The 18,353-nt window shown below is 36.0% G+C and overlaps 2 protein-coding genes across 2 annotated transcripts in view; both read left to right on the forward strand.

The window, feature by feature from the left end:
- LOC139124992 (death-associated protein kinase 1-like) overlaps window positions 1-18,353 on the forward strand; it is a 353,067-nt gene that overhangs the window by 45,490 nt on the left and 289,224 nt on the right. The gene's annotated exons all lie outside the window — the stretch shown is intronic.
- The window catches only part of LOC139125093 (26S proteasome non-ATPase regulatory subunit 10-like), a 107,049-nt gene continuing 100,216 nt past the window's right edge, over window positions 11,521-18,353 (forward strand). Inside the window, exon 1 of the mRNA XM_070691200.1 lies at window positions 11,521-11,529. Within this exon, the coding sequence (XP_070547301.1) occupies window positions 11,521-11,529 (9 nt within the window). The remainder of the gene's footprint in view (window positions 11,530-18,353) is intronic.

The raw sequence follows: 18,353 nt of genomic DNA on the forward strand, positions 1-18,353 counted from the left end.
TGTCAACAAAGTCACGAGACAGATGTGACTTTCCTTTAGAAGTACATTCTTACAAGTAAATTTGGATTATTCATAGACTACTCACTTTTAAGTACCTACAATGAGACACAGACAGCCACTATTGTTGATGATAGCAAAATTAATGATTTCCAAACTGTTGGTAGGATTTAGTCTTACTTACGATAGCACACATTATGCCTGTCTTCATGAGAAATTATTTTGCTTCTAGCTAAATTGTGTTGACATTAAGATGATGAAAAGATTTTTATTTCTAAATTCAAAATTCACCAACTGCTTTATCTTGCGGATCGTCTGCTTAGAATACGGCAATACGTAGCAAACGACAGGGAGGGACTGACACTTTTACAGTGTCCCAGTCCATAAAAAGATGTTATGTCATCTTGAATTGATTCATACCTCGTCTATACAATTATCAGAGTAATAGCTCATATTATCGAAGTAGTTTCATTTTATAATAAATGCGGTCAGGTGGTAACTATGAAGACTTTTTGAAACAAGGCATTCGAAATGTTATTCGGAAATGGCTAACAGAGTACACGTTCTAACAAACTGTACAAGGTGTCTGTAGTTGTTTATAATAGACAAGTTGACTTTGGTTTTTTTCTAAATGCATCAAAAAGGGGTTACACAAGACTATAGGGTAATATGCATTTTATTGCTTTGATCTTAAGATCGCTCCTTCGAGCAACGTCAGACCATATTGTCAGGCGCCATTGAGTAAGATATTTTATCAAATACACAGACCCGGTTATCCCTATAATATGACGTAACACTATAGGTATATGACTACGATGAATCCATATTCCACATGTGATGGATATGGACCCGGACTACTTTTAAAACGTAAAAAAGAACGAAAAACAGTTCCCACTTTACGAAAAGTTGAGGTGAAATGAGTATTTTTCTTAAAAATCATGGAATCAATTTTTTTCTTTTCAAACTTTCAAAAAAAAGTGCTTGAAAATCCTAACACAAATTAATGTGGTTTCATTTTTCTATTTTTCTATGAAAAAAGAGAGTCCATCTTGATACAAATATGGCCATGTAACATTTTCTGATGAAAAATGTGACCCGAGAAATTACTGCACATGAAATTCATTTTTTCCAAGGAAAAGTCCACAAAACACATACGTGATTAGCATACTTTCCTTATATTATAAAAAAATTCAATTTCAGAGTAAGGTGATTCAGTTTGTCAACCATTGTCGAAAAATTGCAACATTTATACTCTGTTCAAAATCTCAACTATAGTTGACAACACTTCACAGTCAACTAATCTGATTAAACACTACTTATATACTCAGTTCCAAATCTGAACAATTGTTGACGATACTTCACATGGTGAACTCGTCTGTTCTAATGCTATTGGCCATACTCAGTTATGACTGTTTAGACATTTCCTTAATTGAATCACCATCACTAGAGGACAATATGTGTAAATATAGAATGTGTGCACAGATAAAGGTGATAGTGAAATTCTTTGTGGAAAAAATGAAAGTGACAGGCATAAATTACATTCAATTACAATTCATAACCATTTATTGACATATATATAAGGAATTTAACATTTCAATGAGTACATGTAGTAGTAATATACATTACAAAATATATTCACAAATACATTGTACATTATGTTAAGAGAGCATCTGATTTGAAAGAAAAGTCAATGTTTGTGTTACATCAGGTACAAATATATTCAAACAAAATATATCTCAAAATTACAGTTATAATTTGCCATACTTAGATTGAATGCTTTTCTACACTGAACCATTAGGCTGCATTGACAAACAAGCTCTGGAGGGGGGATTCCCAAATAAGTTCTCAGATTTTTTCAAATACCCCCTAACAAATTTTAAATTAAGAAATGTTGATCCCTATACATCGGAGTCTATGGCAAAACTGTGAATAATTTTTTCCTAATTTAAAACTGCAATATTGGTGCATTTATGGACCTGAATAATTGACAAAATTATTAGAAGATGGTAGTTACAATGTATATGTGCTTATGAGTACATGAAATTTCATGTACTCATAGGCACATATAACTATGTCACGCCGCAAATGGAAATGGCTGGAAATGAAAGTGCCAGAAGGTATTTTGAAAGGAATTTGATATTCAATAAATTTTCAAGTCTCCCATCCTTTGCAATGGGTATTTTGAAAGGAATTTGATATTCAATAAATTTTCAAGTCTCCCATCCTTTGCAATGTCAATTTTTTATGATGCCCCGGGCACGTTTTAAATTTTTTCAAGTCTCCCCTGAAATCTCCTGCTCTTCCCCTCCAGAGGTGTTTGTGAATGCAGCCTTAAGTTTAAATTTCAACCCTTCCACCTTACAATTAACAAATCATTATTTTGCAACATTACAACAATTTAGCAATATCTAGTAGTAATGCTTTCAACAAATTCTCAACAGATTGTATATACATGCTACTGAAATGTAATTGACTGGTACAAAGCAATTGATATACCATATACATACATGTAGTTCTTAGCAAATGAATGCAAATTTTTAGTGTCTTTGAATTATCATTGTAAGTTGATGGTCCTGATACATAATGATGAACCATACACTGGGTGGCCACAAAGTTAAGTGTAGCACTGGAGACCTACTATACTATTTTCAAATTGAAAGACAGAGTTTTACATCATACTACAAGTGACCTTGCAGCCAGCGTACAGCGTATATAGCCCTACACAGAAGTGTCAGAGAAAAATGAAAACCTAATCATGTAAGAACACATCTGATACAGAATAAAATGTAATCATGTTGATTGATATGAAGGGGCTTAATCATTACATACAGATACATGTATATGTAGCATCACACTTAAATAAAAAATACTACGGTAACTTATGAATGTGGATTGTAAAAAGTTATAATAATTTTGGAAGGAACTTTGATGAACAAGTCTTTGAACACATACCCCTCTGTTAAACTGGTATACACTTCAAAGGGTTTAGAAGATGAGGAAAATGAACAGTTGTGAATGACAACAAAATGGACTGCAGAGTGCCCTGTGTGGAGTTTCCATAAACAATTAAATTTTCAATTCTGTTTATTAGTCCCTACATGTATGGAAATACATGTTGTGTGCTAAAAAATTTTATGTGACTTTGTAGCTGCCACAGAAACCTATGAAGTCACTGAGGTGAAAAAGAATGTGATTGTTTGTTAGAGTTTCATTGTTGTCCAAATTGTTGCTTCAGTACTACTAATGTTGAATTAAGGTCAGCACAGATAGCTATTTTTGACCCCTAACTGTATTGAGAAAGTGTTAGATTAAATTATTCTTCAAGCATTTAATACTTACATGTATATTGCTGTCTACAAGAAAGAACACATTGTCTACAAGAGAGAACACATTGTCTCCAATCTACTGTCACAATATTCTTGCCATGTTACAACAATTAAAAACATCCAACTACACTTGGCTCCTTCAGTTCTAGCCTGAGAAAAACAATAGCCATCTAACAAAGCAAATACTGCAAATGATCAGTTGAAATATTGTGACTGCTTAAGAATTGATGTAAAAAAGTGTTATGTTAACCCTTTTCCTGCCAGACAGTACCACTTCCCCATCAGCCAAGTCAGTAAAAAGCGGTATTGAGCCAAAACATGACGTATTTTCACCCACTTGGCTTGGTATGTTAAAGCATCTTTGGTAAAAAAAAATCAAGTTTATAGAATTTATGTTTTCAACAGCCTTCAAATGTACAGTATTATGTTAAAATACACCATATGGAATATGTTGTGTTTCATTATTTTAACCATCTTGACCTGGTGGTGAAATATTGACTTGGCAGGAAAAGGGTTAATGTAATATCAATTTTCAGAATTGAATAATTTCTGCATGTTTATCATGGCACATTTGCAAAAATGTTGAAGATTCAAAGAAATGGCCTTTTCTATTTAAATTTTATTTTTTTATAAAAGTATATCAATGCTCTCTTTTGACAGTAAGCATACATGTATCAAAGTAAACATGATTTCATCTTTTGTTTTGGTTTACAGAGTTGAAACAAAAAATAATTCAATCATATGTGAGTTGTACATGTAGATATACATGTACATGTATGGGTCCTATCTCAGCCACCAGCAATTAATCAGATTGTGAAAAAAAAATATTGCACATTAGTACTCTGCCATAGAACAGTGTATAGAATTGAATGAAATTAGTTTCTAAATGTGTAACAACAGATCTTGACAAGCTAAAAACCCACAAAAACTAGACTGAATTGAAAAGTCTGAAACTGTACGTAATTAGTATTGCCAAACAAATTCCTGTATAACTGCTACATATAAAAAAGCTACATGTATTTAACTACATGTATACAAGTATGAGTTAAAGACACCCCTTAGAGTCCTTGTTTCAATATTCAAAGCAACTGAACTAGTATTTTGTCAGGGGAATTTCTCGTATCTTTGACCATGACTTCAATCTTACTGTACATGTATCAAAAGATGTCAATTTGAATTTTGTTCGCTACATGTATCCATTCTAAAACCAAATTGGAGGAAGGAAAAGGAAAACTCTGTGACAATGTTCTTAAATCAATGAAGTTGAAAGCTTCAAACATTTTTAGGTATTTGTAGAATCTACCTAAACTATAGTCCCTTGATTTTCTTTGACATATGATGTAGCTTTTCCATCAAGGGTTTGACTACTTACTCCTCAATATGGTCTTGAAGTCTTGGCAAGTATTCTGGGTCCCATCCGTTTTGTTTCCGTCATCAATCTCCTCTATCAACTCTACACACAATGAAGTACTGTTCATGTGCCCATGTAATTCTTCAGCCTCTATTGTGTTGTTGGTGTCCTTCTCATGGCAATGATCACAATCAAAGATAATAAAACACACATATTAGTTGAGCCATACAAACCAAACAGCATACAAAATATGTATTGACATGTAATTGAAAGAAAAAACAAAAATATTTAAATTCACTATTACCATGTGTATAATTACTCTCATTTTCAGTACTGTACACCAGAACATCGTCAGCTCAATTCTGGCTGTCTTCACATTTAGACCATTTCATAGATTTATATCATGACCCTATGTGACTATGCTTCTATTTTTTTGTTTTTGGTGAGGGGTCCAAGGGAAAGTAGATCCAGCAGTTTAGTGAAGGTGTAATAAGTTGTTTGTCTCAAAGCAACTGACACTGGCATTTCAGTACAGTATTATAGCTGGCTGTCACATGTAGTTTTCACTTACTTTCATTTAAAACTCCAGAATTACCTTTGCAATTAAAATACCAGAGTATGAAAGACCTACTTATTGCAAGTGTGTTCAGCATCAAATGTATGTTTGACTAGTACACAACTGTACATGTACTATTTAAGTCTATTTATATTTCTCAGTTCACATTTAATTCATTTCTCTCTAATCATTTGAATATAATTAATGGAGAGCTCTTTTGTTAGTGTTAAATGAATTTACAAAACATAAAATTTGTATATTGTGAAAGATAACGTGGTACTTTTGGTGAAAATATAGGCAATTATTCAGAGTGCAATCAGTTCAACAAACTTGTGGTAGGGAACATGTAAGAGTAGTTTAGTTATCAAATGCTTCATTGCACCATGATTGGATTTGTTTAAATGGCAAAGTTCTTGTCAGTTTTCTCAGGAAATTGCAAACTGTACACTACTTTTACATTGACAGTTTGCATCAACATGGCCTAATTAAATTTGAGGTTTAAAAGATACAATTTTTGTGCATGTCTCTGAAAAACCACTGTAAAAATGTACTTAAAGGTTTTCTTAACACAAGGCTAGACGACCTTCAGTGCTGGCAAAATTCTGGTGCCATAATGAATGACTCTGACTCTGTGAGCTGGAAAATTTCAGTGAAATCCTAATATATTTCATATACAAGATATTGGCAATGGGAGAAGTGGGCCTGAGAAACGCACATGCATGTACTGTAGAAGCAGAGGTGCAATGTTAAAAGAAAATGTACCTTGGTAATTTGCAATATGTCTGTATAATTACACAATGGAGTATAAAAAGACCTGAAGGGCGATGCTGAATGTAATGGAAATGGAAATGTTTACAGTTGAATGTCTGTTGATCAAATGGACATGCCTAAAATTTACAAAGTGTCCCTTGGCATAATACATTTCAAAGTAACAACCCACTCCCTCCCCCCTCGCCCAAGGACTCCTCCCTTGCTATTTGAATATTGAGCTTTACTGGTCAATGTTTGTTTGAACCACGGAACTATAAAAAGGGTGTTTGGATAAAGATTACAAACTTGACATACCTTTATATAGGCATGGAAGAGTGTGTGAATGAGATACCTCCACTACACTACATTCCTGGCCGGCCGCAACAGTGAACCGAAGTGGTCAAATTCCTGAGATGAACAAGTATGTCGGTTATACATATACGCTGTTTAAAGTCACGATTCCACTGTGGTCAAAAATACATGTTGTGTAAGGTGCTTGAGTCTAAAGCCGGCTGTTTTTTCTGCAACTGCACGCCATTATCCATGACCTGGATAAGCAGGTCTGAGCGACGATCCACTCACTGCATTGTTACATCACGCACAGTTCACTGCATAACCTGTCGCCTTGAAGACTGGTCGAATAAATGTTGAATTGTGCGAATCTTTGACGATGGTATGATACGCAGCATGGTCCCTCCACAAAATCGTGCACGCAGCCACTGTACATGACCACGGTCCCTCCACAAAAACCGTGACCTGACTTATGCGTTCCGCCGGTTTCTGTCTGTGTGTCGAGATGCGGTTCATATTTACCTTTTACCTTAGTGAAGGTCAAGGGTCGGGTAGTCCATTGTAAAAAGGGAAGGCAGTAGGAAACAGATCTTGTACTGCCTGTTAAGCGTTAGGTTTGCTTTTCTCTCTTGAGTATAATTCTATTGTATATCACTTACAATCACTACTGTGTTTTCGTCCTGTGATATAGTTTCAGCTTTAAGATTGCAATATTTTTTCTGGCGGCATGGCACAAGGAACTGACCCTACCTATTTTAATAGTATATACAGTTACGTCACAACACACCCCGCTTACATACCAAAGCATGCACAGCTGCACTCAAGGACAAAGAAAAAGCGGCTGCGAAGATTATTTGACCGTGAGAGTAGAAGCGAGATGTCTCAACCATGCCGAAATGCGATGTTTGACTTAGTTTGCTACCTCCATCGTTTGACTCGGGTCACGATCGTTACTGCACCGGCACACGGCAGGTACTTTTTCCCTTCAGTGGAGGTAATCCCCGGAGGTAATCCCAGCGCGTTGGACGATCTGCCAAATCATTATGAACGTTGTACTTCTCGCGGCTGATAACAGCAGCAGCTTTACAAAGGAATGCAATGCAACAATCTGCAATTGAGACAAGAAGGAATACCCGACAAACTGTAAACAAAACATCGGATGAAACAGTTGAAGGTATAGGCCTAGGTCATCTATTTTGAAGTTAACAAGGGGTCAAACATTTAAACATGCACACCTATGGTGCAAGGAGAAACTCATCATTACACGGGGGGGGGGGGAAGGTGCGGTTTGAGGTGTACCCATCTAAGTTGAGCTTGAAGTTTCCAAAATGTTGAGTAAAAAGGGGGGGGGTACCTTTAAGATACTTCACTAATAATATTATAAGCAACATATGCTCACTTTAGCAATTTTGCATTTTACTTTTATGAACCAAGTGTCAGTGACATCCAAAAACATTAAGGGACACTGTTGCATGAATATTCTAATGCCATAAAATTGTAGGTAAAATAATTTACTCCTTGTCAAGGCTTTGAACAAATTAAGATGAACACTTTGATAGTTTGTCAGGCCAATGTATGTTTATGTGCTGCATATAATTTATTCTATTTCAAACTAACAACAGCTTGGTAATTTTACTCCAGTGATATGAACAATGATGGTTGTCATTACAATTGATATGTTACAATGCTTGTCATGAATTTAGTGGAAATTCTGACCCATTGTCATAGCAAGCATACTAAAATATTTGTAACTGCATTGGTGTTAATTGAAACACGAGGCCTTAAATGAAAAATAATAAGTTAACACACTGGAAAACGTTTTTACAGGTGTACAGGGAAACAACATGGGTTGAGATGGACGCGCATTATTTATGTCTTTACATTGCAACAGGCATGAACGTGCAAACATATGCACATCATAGTCCCTGTATGTACATATGTACATACATGTATATTCACATATATATACCATGCAAATGTGTTAATAGACCTGTAGTACAGACAGACAATGAGAAGACAATGATAGAGTGACTGTATACAGGCATACATGTACAGTGTTGCTCTGAAAAATTGTGCAAGTTTTTCTGTGCAGCACACTTGCATACACAGACATACTATATACGCACACCTACACACACACACACAAAGATATATATATATATATATATATATATATATATATATATATATATATATATATATATATATATATGTATATATATATATATATATATATATATATATATATATATATATATATATATATATATATATATGTGTGTGTGTGTGTGTGTGTGTGTAGGTGGTGTGTGTGTGTAGGTGTGTGATTCCTTAAAACATCTCCTTTAGGAGGATAGCCAGTGTAATATGTGAGGTCTTTTTCTCGGAAGAAAAAAGGCAAACAGGACAGCACATGTCAAACCAACTTTAACCGAATTTGGGGAATGTGGGTTCAAGTCCTATATGGGTAATTTTTTCAAGCCCCCCCCCAAATTTACAGTGTAGAGACACTCAGATGTAGTTGTGTGACTTTTGTCATTAATTTCTACATGACAATTCCTCACTACACAACACTGGGGAAACTGCATATTACAAAACACCATTCACTTTCATGCAGTACAGAAAGACAAACTGATGACAATGATGGGAGGGAGTTTGTACAGGCATACATTTACAAGTAGCTCTAAGAAATCTTGCAGATTTTCTGTGTAATTAACAGAGGACACAAAGCTGATATACAAACACATGCATATAGACTGTACATTACCAAAACTGGGGGAAACTGTTTAACTTGAATTCTAGTCCGGACCAGAATTCATTTGTCAACAATGGCAATGCAGTTTACACATGTACAAGCTGAATTGACAGGCTTAAAAACCCTGCACGCAAACGTACTTATGGGAGTAAGACAAGACAATCTGGCTGAAATTTGGTAAAAGTCATCAACATTTAGCATTTCTGGGCCTTTAATGTTACATTTGAATTCTAGTCTGCACCAGAATTCACTCATCAATAATACACTTTTCACATGTACATTTTCAGTTAAACATGCGTGTTCAGGCTGAAATGACAAGCTGAATACTGTGTATCTTAATACCTTAGGAATAGAACATTGCAATAAAAAAGAAGAATAGTAAAAAACCATCACAATTTACAGTTCTGTACTGAAATTTATCTTCTGATTGAATATGAAAACACCTGGTGATCAAAAGATAGAAATTTCAAATACTGATCTATTATTGGATGGCGCTGTATATATGTAGATTTATCCATGTTTGTAAAGAATTTAAGAGAATGTAATTACATATTTTGTAACATTCTTTGAAACCACTTTTGTGACAGTTTTTCAAACTTTTTCCTTTATATTCTTTGATATCACTTTCCATTCAGGTGTAGACAAATATATAAGTGTTCAAAGGTCAAATGAGAAAGTCTGTGTCAAATCAGACATTATTATTATTAGACTTTGACACACAGAGGATAGATTACTGCTTTAGCACATGATAATTGGGAGGGTGGAACTTTGTCATGCAAAAAACACTTGAAGGGTCACGCCTTTGTGTAGCATCACTTTGAAAAGATTTGCCATCCATAGTAATTTCAGTCCAGTCTTTACAAAGATACAAATGTATATTGTTAATATTTTCTATGTATTTCCAATGATTTTCTATAAATGTATGCAGCCCTGTAAATTTGCATAAATCTTAATGGTCCTATGTGTTTGTAGTTTGTATGATCTTATTTCTGTCAATTTTAATTAAAAAATACATTTATTTTCACTAGAAATGCATTCTCTCTCCTGTTATATGTATTCAATAGTGTAAGCACTATTTTTATTTTAAAGTTATTTATGCACTGCTACACATGGTAAAACCACAACACTCACCAGTAAATTTTGTGTCACTTGAAAGTGAACAGATGACATTAGCTTAAGTTCAACTCCACGCCGCCCTGGAAGATATCCCATAATGCATTGCTGTAAGTCCAACGCTTAAACCGGAAATCGGCTCATTTGGCGTCAAGACACCAAGACGAGCGGATCGGCTTCTCTCATCCAGTCTTGCCGCATATGACAAGCAATTGCGATAATGACGAATGCCTTATTCCAAAAATCAGTAAATGACATGCTGTAATCCATCCCCACTTCAGTGACACACATTCCCTAGTCAGTAAATGACAATGGGGCCGCTTGGGTACACCAGGCCTCCCACAAGTATCACGCGGCGTACACAAGTATCAGGTTGTTGTAGCGAATTGAAGCAAGCAGCTTTTCTCACAGAAACAAGTTTAATAATGTACTCAGTAAAACGTTGTCAGGTACATGTAACATGAAAAGTGACTGAGGTCGAAGTGAATGAGGGACCAGGATTGATCTGACCACAAACAACGACAAGAGGGTGTGAATACTTGGGTCGAAACGCACGGGGGTCGAGGTTACCTGCTGCCCCGGCCCCAAGCTGCAGGCCTGGCTATGTTTACATAAGGTGTCCACATTTTAGAAAATCACTAAAAGTAGGCAGAAATAAAGCCCCCTTACGTCAAAATGCTAGGGGTCGATAGGGGTCGGCTGACAGTTGACACATTTCGTACCATTAAGAGTCGAATGATACTACATTGGGTTGACCATACAAATTTTATCAAAAAACGTCCTTGGAAAAGTGAATGCGTGGGATGTTTGCCCAAACATTACAAAGCATCAATTTTTCGATCAAAAAATTCATGCGTAGACTAATGAAAATTCGTAAAAAATACCACTACCTTGTGCATCAGGCAATAAAACATCGTTGATGTGAAAATGAGTTTACTAGAAAATACATAGTGGCTCTGAAAATTAGTTTGAAAATTTAGCGTATTTACCGCTATATCGCTAGATGGCCGTCATTTGTGAAGGGAAGATGAAGTGGTGAATTTTGGGATATCTTCCAGGGTGGCGTCGTTCAACTCAGAGCAAACAATAGCATAGGCATGGTGAGCTTCAAAATGTCAACTAAAGTTGAACTTGAACTTGAACTTCAAAGTGAACAAAAGTGAGTTACCTTAGGCACGGTTGGATTCCAAATGTCAACAAAAGTTCAACTTGAACATCAGTGAACAAAAGTTGAGTTATCGTAGGCACGGTTGGATTCCAAATGTCAACAAAAAATGAACTTGAACTTCAAAGTGAACAAAAGTTGAGTTACCTTAGGTGCGGTTGGATTCCAAATATCAACAAAAGTTGAACTTGAACTTCAAAGTGAACAAAAGTTGAGATGGCGAAGGTAATTGTACCATGGGCTTTCTAAATGTACACTTTTGTCAGCTGACAAGCTTATTGGACAGAAGTTTTGTAAAAAATGCACAAAATAGAGGAGTTGCTTAATTTAACATCCAGTTTTAGCAAATTATAATGAAAAATGAGAGAAAATAATTGTAGTCAATTGTATAAGAGGATTTTTCTTTAAAAATCTGCAAACTATCTTGAGCAATTTGATGCATGCAAGTTTTCTGTGCAAAAATGTAAGTACAGGTGCGTTTCATTATTAAAAAAAAAATATTTCAGAGAAAATTAATGAGGTGTGTTGGTATCTAAAATGTGCAAATTCATTGGTCAGTTTTTTCCTTCATTTTCATGCCATTCACAAGAGGTAAATTTATGTACATCACCAAAATTATTTTTTTCTCTGTGAAAATGGAAATTGTATCTTTGTGTCAAAATATGGCAATCTTGTCAAATGCAAAGAAAAATTAAAGTTATTTAACACAAGTTTTAGAATTCGCAATTTTTGAGATAAATTGTCCAAAACAAGCAATCAAATGCTGCTACTTTCCATTTTTCACATGAAAATTGAGAAAAACCTGACTTTTTCGTAAAGTGGGAACTCTTTTTCGTTCTGTTGTAAACAAAAAATTAGCTGTTCAGAACTTGTTTTCAAATCCCTGAAATGCAAAAGTGGGAGGGTAATGAAGCATAAGAAAATATGAAGTATAAAACCATATGTGTGAAATACAAAATACCGTCGATACTAGAATATTTATGAATTTGTGTTTCTTTGTCGTTGATTTGTGATTGAGACGTTTGATTTCTACACCACTGACATTTTAATACGCTATATGTCACCGACCTTTTGTGTTTTCTACCTCGTCAAAGAGCCCCTGTCGATGTCCATTAAACAACATAATAAGCATAGGCGATAACCCAAGACACGTACCAATCATCCCTGCAGCAGTAAGAATGTTTTCTGAAGCAACATTGACGGATTTCAAGTTCAACATCACGATCAATGCTGCTGCAGCTGTAAACGAGTCGAGCCCTCTCGTCGAGCCGAGGAAGCGAAGAGCGTCCATCATTCTTGACAGTAATGACGGTACTCCGGACTTGAAATTCATCAGAAGAAACAATATTTCATTTTTAAAGAGCGACTAGTTCACAAGGTCATAAGTGCATTTAAAGGTGCTGTAACCTCCACAAATGTAATAATCTCCACAAATGTAATATCAACCACAATTGTAATAAAATGCACCCATAAATGTAATATCGCCCATAAATGTAACACAAATCAACCATAAATGTAATAAAAACACCAACCACAAATGTAATAAATGGTAACCATAAATGTAATAAAAAAATCACCCATAAATGTAATACTTGTCAACCATAAATGTAATAAATCTATTTTGTCGTTGCAATTGAGGAATTAGCCCTTAAATATTTATCTATGTAATAAGGAAAGCAACTCCACACATTATTCATTTCTTAATTGTTTGCGTTTAGTGTGTTTTGCATATTTGAAAGTGTATTTTACGTTTCCCTGTGTACAGAACTGATTGGTCATGGCGAGACATAGCTGTAATCTGAATGTCAGTGCAGTCTCTACTCCAGAGTGGGGAAGACTGTATAACACTACGATCCTTTAACGCCGTTTTTTCGAAAATTGCCGTACTTTCTTAATCAATTGCCTCAAATTCGTCTTCAGTGGATAAATTGTGTGGAATAATCGATAGATTGTCTGTATTCCTATGTTGTCCCACTTGAAGTTTGTTCCTTCACTAGGGATGCCAGGATGTCTAATTTTGTTCTACTGTGTTCAAGGTAGTGTTCGTATTGATTTTTACTAGATTGAAATATATGTTCTCGTCAACATTTTTTGTGTCGTAACTTTCTGTTATAAGGTTTTATATTTCTCTGTTATTTGTTCTGAGTAATCTGTCATAAACTTTGTGTGGTATCACTTGTTGACGAGTTATTTTGACGCTTCCTCATTACGTAATTATCAGTGTCTAGAACTGCTGTTCCACTTCCATAATCTACCGGTTTGATTGATATCTCGGCGTTTTCTGATAGTGTTCTCAATATAGTCTATTCTGTGTTTTGGAACGGAAAGCTAATTTCAGGAAAGTATACAATAACATTACACCAGTCTTATTAAAGTTATCATTTACTCAGGGCATTGATAAACAAATGATCACATATACAAGTTTTAGTTTATTGCATTTATAGTTGAGTTTTTATACATTTATGGTTAATTTGTTTATTATGTTGTGGTTCCGGGTTGTTACGGTAATGGTTGACTGTTTTATTACCTTTGTGGTTGATTTTATTACAATTGTGGTTGATATTACATTTGTGGAGATTATTACATTTGTGGAGGTTACAGGTGCAAGCTGTTTTTTCTATGCATATTGTGCATCACGTATGTTTCCTGCATTATATTGTACCTTGTTGTTGAACTTCCGTCGTCTCGCGTCTGAGCCAAGAAAGACTTGTTGCTTGTAGTCTTACCGATTGAGTCAGAGCCGAACACTGTTCTTCATTATATTTAAACAAGCTCATTTTATTCGTTAAATTTTAAACACACGTTTGATAATTTCGAAAACATAATAAATGGAAATTTTAAAAAATTTCATTTAAACTTTGCAAAGCATAGTTCTTTGAATGATGTTCGAATATTGAAAATAAAATAACCGTACTCGGTAGCCGGGGCTGAGTGTCGCGATGTGTCGCTTGCACGTCCATTTATGAATGATTTTTTACTCAAGTTGACGTTGTAGTAAGTACCGAATAAATACCTTGCATTAAGATTCGATAGTCTTTCCTATTCCCGCTTGATTCCCTCGGAAAACGCCCTAGAGAGACGCTTATCGATAGGAGCAGCTTCGGCGTGCTCGAAGTTTACCTCGTCATGTACAGCTGAGTGCAGTCAAGTCAGCTGTGACCCAGCCACGACCGCATAACACAAACGTATGAATTCTTGTAAAATACTCCCTCTCGATCTTTCACAGTAATTATCATTCCGGGAGGTTTATTCACGGAAAACTGGGTCTATGCGTGTGATAAATATATAATCCCCCTATTCCTCACTCGTTTGTCTGCCTCGCGGACTCTTGATTCCCGCGTAGCGGCCGTACCCCCTCGCCCGCGGCTCTGAGGGATATGGCCATACACAGGGAATCACTTTCGCGACGCAGCCACAATCGTTCGAAATACGGGGGGATTATATATATGTATCTTGATTACTTGTACTGATGCATCATCTCTGTCTGGCGAAGATAGGTTTGAATATGAAATGCAATTATCTCGTATTCAGTTTCAATGGATTATTGGCAAAAATAATGCTTTACCAACTCCACAACATGAAGAACACTTTGCAGTGTGGGCCACTTTTTCTTAAGACTCAAAGTTACCAATATGCATACAGTACACCTCGTTTTAGTTCGCTTCGTCGTGCATTAGGACGACACCACTCAAGATGTCAGTTTGTCGCAAATATCACGAAAAATGAATAGATAGAAAGACTACTAAGCACTTACAATAAAATAGTGTAACCGTTGTAATACTACAGGTTGATAAAATACTTTTTCGGACACTTGCAATCGATTTTATCAACTTGTTGTATAGAAGATATAGTTTCCCGAATTCGAAAGTGTTACGTCTAAAGACTATGCTACTGACTGCAAGAACACAACTGAAAGTTGTCATGAAGTGCTTAACCAACATTCCAACTTTTCCCCACACAGAAACTGGGCAGTTTGGAGTATTCATACCTATCTTAGTCCTTTGGTTCGTAATGATTATGTCGTAAACACATCTATCGCACATTTTTAACACCTTTCCGGGTTCTTGAAACCGGTTGGTCAAAATTGGCTGTTCTGGCCTTTTTGATCACCCCTCTTTAAATACTTGGATATTTTTATTGAGTAAATGCGAATGTATTTTCAAAGAGGAGACTCGCAGTCCAGTTGCTGTGATGTACTTTAAGGAAAATTAAGACGTTTACAGGAAAATTCAGTTTAGTCTACCTTCGGCTTTTCCAGTAACCGCGAGTTACTGGTAGTGGTAGCCTTCGGTAACTTATGCACTCAAACACGATCACGGACGTACCACGCACGTACAAATACCACGATAGTAAGCTTACGATGTTGTGTGGGCCGCTGTGTGCATGTTTCATTCACAGCGTTACCATCGAACATATCACTGCACACGGGCACGAGCTTTAATAGGCGGCTTCAAATTGTCCCTTTCCAATGAACGTTAGTGTTGTATTTGTAGTGACGTGTGTGGAACCAACTAATTTGTCATGCTTTGTAAAGAGTAAGTGACATGTGTGAAAACAACAAATTTGTCCGCATGCTTTGTAAAGATTAATTTTAATTCATTGCTCTTGTGTGGGGGAGGGGTTGTCAACCTGATGTAATCGCAAATCCTCATGACAACTTTTCCCCACACAGACTTAGACGGGGTGGCTGAGACCAATCTTGATTGAAATTGGTCTCAGCCACCCCGTCTATTAAAATTCATGAGTTTACTTTTCTTGTGTACGTACATACTTATATCAGATGGAAATCTGAGGATTTGCGATTACATCAGGTTGACAACCCCCCACACAAGAGCAATGAATGTAAAAAGTGTGAAAGAGGCTCCCACCTAACTATCCAAAATGTTTTTGTGTCAAGTTTGTGTTTGATTCGTTTCAAAAATGTGTTCCTACATTCTTATCCGATTGTTTGTGTTAACAAAAATGTTTGCTTCGCCTCGGATATTTGTAGGGAAGTTTGGATCAGTGTGTACGGTAATGTTTTGTTTGTGTGGGGAAAGCTTATGGCGAGACGCAGCCGGACCTATTGTGTTACAGAGTTGATAGAGTGGCCCTTTGACGCTTGCGTTTTGAAACCGAGTGTGGTTTCTCATCAGTCGCAGTGTAGATTCTTTCCTTAGTTTGAGTTTGTGAAAAATTATTTTAATGCATTTTAGTGGTCTTGCTCTTCGAGTAGCGAGGCAAGTATATTAATGTTTTGGTCTCGTTGTGAGTCCGTTTGGTGGTTCAGTTTGTTTGTTCTATGTTTCTTTACTTCAGTAAATTTTGTTGAATCTTTTAGAATTTTGCCGAGGTTTGTGTATTTTTATTATAAGTACCACTGCGGGGTACGGATTTTATGTTTTCTGGATCAAGATACTTACAAGTATCATGATCGATGTGTTTGTTCTCGTACATTTTGTTTAATAGTTCGTGTACTTTGTTTACTGTTTGTTCTGTGTCGTCACTGGCTAGTTGTGTATAATACTTAGTGTTGCGTAATTGCCTTTCGCATTCGTGTACGTAATCTTTTGTGTTGACAAAGACAAAACCCGACCCTTGTCGAAGGGTTTTTATGGTAATTGGTCTACTGTTTGCAAGCTGGTTTATCGCGATTCTTTGGGCACACAACATGTTTTGTTTCCTTGTTTGAAAGGGTATCTCTAGAAGTGCAAGTTTAGCAGCTTCAGATAGCTTTCAGGTTTTTGTATTTTGCTGTTCGTGGAGTCCAATTTGACTTTTCTTTGAATTGGTGTTGTTGCGATTGTTCGTGTCTCATGATGTCTCCGGTGTTTGGCTTAATTGCTAATGAAACTTTTAATGTTAATTGATTTCCAAGTCAACTATCCAAGCATTTTAAGAGGGGTGATCAAAAAGGCCAGAACAGCCAATTTTGACCAACCGGGTTCAAGAACCCGGGAAAGGTGTTTAAAGTGTGCGATAGATGTGTTTACGACATAAACATTACGAACAGTAGGATTAAGATAGGTATGAATAATCCAAACTGCCCAGTTTCTGTGTGGGGAAAAGTTGGAATGTCAGATTTCCATCTGATATAAGTATGTACGTACACAAGAAAAGTAAACTCATGAATTTTAATAGACGTGGTGGCTATGACCAATTTCAGCCAGATTGGTCACAGCCACCACGTCTAAGTCTGTGTGGGAAAAAGTTGTCATGAAGGAAACGACCACAGCACAAACAATATTTACACAATTTAGGCATAAACATATTTTCAGGTGATTGTAAAGGTTGCACCATTGTCAAGAGAGGATAGTGTAAATCTGTATATTGAATGTACAGCTATACGCAACTAGCATATGATAATCCAATGACATCATCATTCATGAAACCTGGTTATAACAATAAAAACTTGATATACAGTATATGAATATCATTCAACCAAATTTCAGACCACTTAACGTGTCGGCTTCATTTTATGTTTTGTACCGCGTAACGAATGAATAAATAATAGAAACCCATGACGAGACAATACAAGCACTTTGTACCGGGCATTTGCGCTAGCTTTATATTAATTCTGCAGCCGTCCAACACTTCCTAGACGCTAGTGCGAGGACAGCCCCATAGTTATATTTCTATTGGGGTTTTGTAATGTTGTAATGTATTCCATGCTGTAATGTATTCCACGTTGTGTCTGGTTGTAAATGTCCTCTTCATGAAATAAATTTGGAAATACAAGTTTCTCTGATGAGCACCATTGTGATGCTTTTGATATAAAAAGCGTTGACTGTGTTTTAATATAATTTTGTATTTCCAATTTCGTGCGTGTTTATGATTGTGTTTTAACCTATTTTTGTATTTTACGGCATCTTGTAAAGATATTTCAAAAATATGTCAAATTTCAAAATAAGTTAAATGAAACATAGTATAATTTGCAAAGTAGGCCTACTCATGTAGTAGAGTAAAATCACTTGTTGCGTTGTTCCATTTCATATTCTATGGTGGGGAAACCATGCAGTGGACTAAACACGTCACCAATACCATAACTGAGAAAAATGACACCTAGAAGA

This window comes from Ptychodera flava (genome assembly GCF_041260155.1).
Source record: "Ptychodera flava strain L36383 chromosome 23 unlocalized genomic scaffold, AS_Pfla_20210202 Scaffold_24__1_contigs__length_23054250_pilon, whole genome shotgun sequence".
NCBI classification, from domain to species: Eukaryota; Metazoa; Hemichordata; class Enteropneusta; family Ptychoderidae; genus Ptychodera; species Ptychodera flava.